Below are 6,709 nucleotides of genomic sequence, written 5' to 3'. Positions count from 1 at the left end.
TCTTTTCTAAAACCAAAACATTCCTCTCCCATGGACTGCAGAACTATCTATTGTGCTGCAAAGACTGAAGACAGTGGGCAGGAGAGTAAGGACAACATAGCCACTCTCCTCCTAGGAGCAAGATCACGCACATTAGAACACTGATTCACTGTAACACAACCGTAACACTAAGTACATCACAGAATTTTCATACATGACACTTTAAAAATTTCAAGTAGAAAAAAGGAATTCCAAAATACGATGCTCAGATCAATTTAAATATTCAAAAAGTTCAGTCCCCATTCAGAAACAGATAAACAGTATATTTATTAAATGAGTTAAGACAAATTAACTTTACAAATAGACAAATAATAAAAAGCTCGGTGGCTAAAATAGATGGTAAGCATCACTGAAAGAAATCAACACCATCACGGTATCTCAGTTGGCTGACACGTGTAGAAAGAAATTTTCAAAGAGCAGTTTCACAGAAATGAAGCCAGTTTTTTTTTTTTCTTATAAACAAATCACCATTTCTTGGTTCAAAACTGACATCTGTTATGAAAATTACCATATCATATATTTATAAGATGACAAGGAATAACTCATCTTCAAAGTGCAAGTTAAGTCTATTTACAACCACAGAAAAGGCAATGATGAGGAGAAAAGGATTTTTAAAAAATATACAAAGATTAAAAACATTTGGGATGCAAAATTAAACAATTTCTTGGTTAGAAGATAAAAGAGAAGAAGTGATTGAATTACAGATGCTGATTTCAGCTATACATACTATATAATGGGATCCAAGATCTTTAACAGCTTGTCTGCATTTTTTTTCTACTTACATAATGCTCTGGAAATTTCTGGTAGAAATTACAGTGTCTCAAAGAGAGAATACACACTAAGCATGTCCTGCTACTACTTCATGGATGTCAGAAGACCTGTTTATGGATTAGAGTTGGTGTAAAAAGCCATTGCCTTGAGTTGAAAAATGAATACTGTAAAAGCTCAATACAAATCCTCCAAAGCACATGCACTTCTAAATCTTTTGTTAATTACATTCATATTTAAGCATAACCAAAAAAAAAACAACAAAAAACTGAAAACATTTCCCTTTTCTCTATTCCCTATGCCTTATAGGCTTTCCAGTTGATAGAGTAAATTTTTAGAGTTGACAGGGTTCTTCAAGATAGTCTAGTCCACCACCCTCATTTAGGGTAAATGATTTTCCCAAGGTCATGCAGCACGTTAATGGCAAAACCAAGACGAGAAACCAGGTCTTGACTCCCAGCCTCGTTTGCTTTCCAGCATATCATGCTACCTCTTTTTACAGTATGATTTGCTATAAATACCTGATGAATAATGTACAATTACAAATGCTGACAGAGCCAATGTTTTCTAAGACTTGCAGAGGATTACTGCAAAGGACCGATGGAGAGAAAAAGACTTTCCCCCACCCACCAAAAATATCAAGCACCATCAACTAAATGTTTCTTTGCTGGGTCAGCACTCTCAGATGTAGTAGTCCTCGTAAACTTTATGTCAGCCTGAGGATTGTTTATCTGGTGAAATCTGGGCCCTAACACAATGCTAGTTCCTAAAAGGTAAAGACAGAGGGATAAAAAGGGGAGAAGGTAGACAAGAGAAATAAAGATTTAATGAATCCAACTGGCTTGGAGATGGGCATTCCAGCATATGGTTAATTACTACATATACATATGTATTTTTAGGACCTTTCCTACCTTTTCATATAATCTCATTTTACCTAATTTATTTGGCCACTTAAGAATGAAAACAAACGTATCAGAGACAATGGTGGTCATTATTTTTTTTTTAAACTGTGAGACTACTTTAGGCAAACTAAACTCTACGAAGAATATGTCAAATGGTAAAATTGCAATGATTTCTTTAATCTGGTTCTATTAGATTACCACCAAGGAATTAAAGCGGGTACTTCATGGGGCTGTTACCATCTTGAAACTTATTCCAATTGTGGTTAAGGAGAATGGACTGATGCACCAGATATGCAGAACTGAGTAAAGAAGCTGAAATTTGCTTTTAAAAAAACATTGCCATGTATTTATTTAATAAAAGGGCATATTTATTTATGTTTACAAACAAGTTTCAAAAACAAAAGGAAAACATGTATGCTTCTACTTATTAACCTTTTTCAAAATGCCAACAGCCCTCATGCTGTATGAAGGTTTCTAAAGATTTATTAGAAAAATCAATACAGTTCACTCACAGTTCACCAAGACATCACTGAGCTAACATGTTTAGACAAAAACAAAAGGACTAAAGTTCTCTTGTAGTTTGATAGTTTGATTTAATTTGATTTGCCTGAAATAACAAAAGCATTTCAAGCATCTTTCATTATGTAGTTGATGTCCTGCATTAAACAATCTACTAAATTCTGAACAAAGGTTATTAGCAAGTTTTCAAAAATTTTAAAAATTAAACAGTTGTTTCAAAACCATTAAGTAGTAAATGTATTTAAGAAACTAATTAGGACAGATGCCATAACTTCATTAGAACACCACTGCTCATGTTTTTTTGTTTTGTTTTGTGGTTTTTTTTTTTTGTTGTTTTTTTAAACAAAGCATTAGTGTTATCTATTTGGCTATCAGTATTAGCAATTTATCTACAGTATTTAACAAGGTAAGTTGTAGGCAAAAATTTAGTACAGTTTCAATAGAAACACCCCTTTTTTTTCCTGAAAATACAGCAGTATTTGAAGGACTAATTTTTCTCTGCATCAGTTATAAGGAAGCTTCCCATCTATGAACAGGAACAAAAAAAGTATCTACAAACCTTGTAAACAGATCTGTATCATTTATAAACATAAATAATCCAAATTATTAACAGCCAACAGCAGAAATTAAAGCATCAATTCAATGATCCAGGGCTCTTCGCTTGCTTGCCCAGCTTTACTCCTCCCTCTCTCCCCTCAAGGATTGAGATCAACTAAAGCTTCGCTAATCACTGTTCAGGACCATTCTTAGGTTCTACTGATGATCCACAGGTCAACTTACGCTGAGTTACTGTTTATCTGTCAGTTCATTTCTCCCACCCCCCAAAAAGCACCCTCAGTCTGGCAGAAAGCTTTGCTTTTTTTTTTTAAAAAAATAAATCTACATTCGTACAAGTGTGTCTTCTGTTGAAGTCCAAAGACAAGAATACTATCTTGTCCATCACAATATGTGAAAAGACCCAGTTTCAATTTGTTTCTTTACAATGCAGCTAGTGTGTTAACATTCAGCTTACAATCAGAGTGATGTTTCCAAACTATGTAGTGGGCTTCCTGGGGATGAAGAGGTAGCAGACTTGTTCATTTCTATTGTAAGGTAAATCCCGCTGTCAACAGCATTGTTATTTTTGTTGGGAGAGGGTGGAGGACTGGAGTTTCGTTTTGTAGGAGCATCATCTTCAGCATCAGTGTCATCAATAAGGGGGATATGAGGCTCTGAATCTTCTATCCTAAACTCAGGATGTGTCATAAAGTTGTGAATTGAACTTCTTGATTCCGGTTTTTCTAACCCTTCATATAAAGAACTACGAAATGCATTCACCACTCGAATCTGTAAATATCAGAAAACACAGAAAGATATCAGTAGGTTGTTAGCTTAATTTAAAAATGGTTCATTTATGAGTCTGAATCCACAAACAGCTAGGTATGAGTGAATCATATTTGCATGTAATGCAGTGGAACTTGCAATACACTGTAAAAAAAAATGAATATTTTAGTAGGACACTACAGAACAACAAAACCACATACTCTAAGAATTAAGAGGTATAGAATTCAAAGTAATACTATGAAAATCTCATTGTCACTGGCTAAGAATTTAATAGCCATTTTATAGGATTTTTTTCCCCTAAGAAAACAAAATCAAACAGAAAACAAACATAAAATTAACCATACACAAGCTTTAGCTGATTTTTTTAAATGAAAGAAAAAACATAATTTTTGAAAACAACTCAAATAAATTAAATAAAGTCAAGCACAGAGGGTTACTATTAATCATGCTAGGAATTAGGGTGTCACTGAGTATGAAAAAGCCAAGCAAATATACGCTGAATGCCACAATGAACTCACATCTACCCCACTATGCCCTTCATTAAAAAATAAAAATAAAGACAAAACCCAAATAAATTTCTATAAAATGCCATTAAACAGCTATAAATATTTGAGTATATGCCATTTTTCTGTAAAGTGTTAGTGTTTTTCTCGACAATATTAAAACTTAAATAAATTTATATACTATAGTTCAATGGAAAGAACAGATTTAAAATAAAACAAAAACCCTCTGGGATTCTTCTGTGAAAAATTTCCCAAGAAGACACAGTTTTCCAGTATTTTCACCCTTAAACATGTAGCCCCACAATTCAGCTTCCTTCTTAGAAGTCTGCCATATGGATGAAAAGAGGTTAACGGGTAATTAACTCAAATAAACCACAGCACACACTGACATTAGGTCTCATTAATGCAGTGTCATAAGCACTTCAAAAAAGACAAAATCCAAATAATTGAGCATCTACTACGTATCAATTCAAATATAGTGCTTGCTTTTGATTTTAATGAATCCTGTTTAGCAATGAAGATGTCATTATAAGAACTGACAGTGATATTTCAGAAAAAAAATCACTAAAATCATAAGACAATGATACTGAAAAAAACCCAATAAACTCCTCATATGGACATTTGAATTTGCTTTTTAAAAAGGTAAGTTTATGCCCGCCTTTTTCTTGTATATATTTGAGGCATACAAGTCTATCTGATATTGTCCACATTATGAAATAATCATGGAAAAACAAGCTAACGTATCCATTCCCTCACACAGCTATCATTTGGGCATGTGTGTGTGGTGAGGACACTTGGGATTGCACCCTTCTAGTAAATCTGAAGTGTACAGTGCAGTACTGTTACCTGTAGTCACCATGCGACACATTAGATCTCCAGAACTATTCATCTTGCATAACTGAAACTTTGTACCCCTTGACTAACATCTGCCAAACTCCCCCTTCCCCTAGACCCTGGTAACCACCATTCTACTCTCACTCTCTGCTTCTATGAGTCTGACTATGCTTGATTCCCACTCCTGGGAATTTACCCAAAGGAACTGAAGGTAAGATCTCAGAGCAGTTCTTTCTCTCCTATGTTCACTGGCATCAGTGGCCAGTAGGCAGATTGAACACAAATTTGAGGACCAGTCAGCAAATCTGGTGGGTGATGAGAGCTCAAGATGACCTTGAAGTCTTTGCTTATTTGATTTGGTTGTTGGTATTGCTAACAGACCTAGGGAAACAGTTAAGATTTCTGTTTTGTTTTGACCAGTCTGGGTGGAGAAGACGAGTGAAGAATCAAGGGAAAAATAAGTCAATTTTTGGAACATGTTAAATTGGGGAGCTGCAAAACATCCAGAGCTCAGGAGAGAGGTATGGGTTTAAGTGAGAGATGTGGGAGTTAGTAAAGCTCTAGGAGGGGCAGAAGCCAGTGAGTGTGTATACACACAATTACACACACATCTGTGGTAGGTGAAATTAGATTAGATTTTTTTTTTAACCAAAGCTTCTCAATTTTGCTAAGAATTTTTTTTCTATCTGATAATAGAGTATCAGAGCTTGAAACGATATTCGAGATATATTATCCCAACCAGTTTACAAATGATGAAACCAAGTACCTGAGGAAGGGTGGTTGTCTTGCGAAGTCACTAGTAATCAGTGCCAGAATGTCTGAGAACCAAGGTTCCTGGACTCTTAATTCCAGGTTCTCTCCAGTCAATAAAAGAACATATGGACACTGACCTTGTAACTAACTCCACTAGAATAAAATACTTCCTAAAATGACGGTCAGCATAGTACAAGAACAGCTTAGGAATGCTCTGAAGCAATACAACTTTCAAAAAACCGTTCTCACATTAGGAATACACAATACAATCTAGATTAACCAGGGGCCGCTGAATCTGATTTGTTTTACTTTCTACTCATAAATAAGAAAGGCTTCCCATCTAAAGCATGACACTGAGCTAGTTTACACTTGCTTTGATCGCTATTACCATTTACATGTAAAATTCTCACAGTACAGTAGTAATTCTGAGTAATTAAAAACACAGCTGTGTGCACAATATTTCAGGTAGATAGAAAACTACTTTAATACCACAAAGCATTCAGTCTAAGCAGAAATATAAGTAACCCTAATTTTCCATTTTTGACAATCCAACACTTACTGTTTGTCTTTTAAAATCTACTGAGACCTACTATGTACAACATAATTACTGGCTCCTAAAATTATTAGAATTAAGAAAAACTCAAAAATTTCTATGTCAAGAAAAAAAATTTAAAGAGTAAATTATTCAGAGGACGAAACTAGAGGAAAATATTGTATGAGGCATATATGTTAAAGAAAAAATCAAAGTGATTATCATAATCATAATTTTAGTAAACAAAATAATTATCAAGGTAAACATTAAGTTTAAGTAACAAATCAAAATAAGATTATGTATCCTGCTAAACCACCCATTAAAAAATATATAATTCTTTTTGATAGCAGGAAAGGATATTACTGTCTAAAATGCAGTACACAAGACAACAGCTCTAAACTATGAGACTATTTAATCAGTAGCTCATATATCTTACCTTCTACAACAGAGTGCCCATTTCTAAAATTTGTATTCATCATTACTTTTACTATGTACACTACAAATTAAAGAGTTTCTGGTAAAGTAAAAGATATTTT

The 6,709-nt window shown here is 34.2% G+C and overlaps 1 protein-coding gene across 4 annotated transcripts in view; it reads right to left on the bottom strand.

Annotated features, from left to right (window-relative positions):
* Window positions 1-281: 281 nt before the first annotated feature.
* The window catches only part of ATP2B1 (ATPase plasma membrane Ca2+ transporting 1), a 127,156-nt gene continuing 120,728 nt past the window's right edge, over window positions 282-6,709 (bottom strand). For all 4 annotated transcript variants that reach the window (XM_032493643.1, XM_032493641.1, XM_032493645.1 and 1 more), the window contains one exon: window positions 282-3,554. In XM_032493643.1, coding sequence (XP_032349534.1) covers window positions 3,243-3,554 — 312 coding nt within the window. In that variant the 3' untranslated portion in view covers window positions 282-3,242. The remainder of the gene's footprint in view (window positions 3,555-6,709) is intronic.

This window comes from Camelus ferus, chromosome 12 (genome assembly GCF_009834535.1).
Source record: "Camelus ferus isolate YT-003-E chromosome 12, BCGSAC_Cfer_1.0, whole genome shotgun sequence".
Lineage (NCBI taxonomy): Eukaryota > Metazoa > Chordata > Mammalia > Artiodactyla > Camelidae > Camelus > Camelus ferus.
Note: the sequence above shows the minus strand (reverse complement) of the source record. Positions and strands in the feature narration are given on the sequence as shown.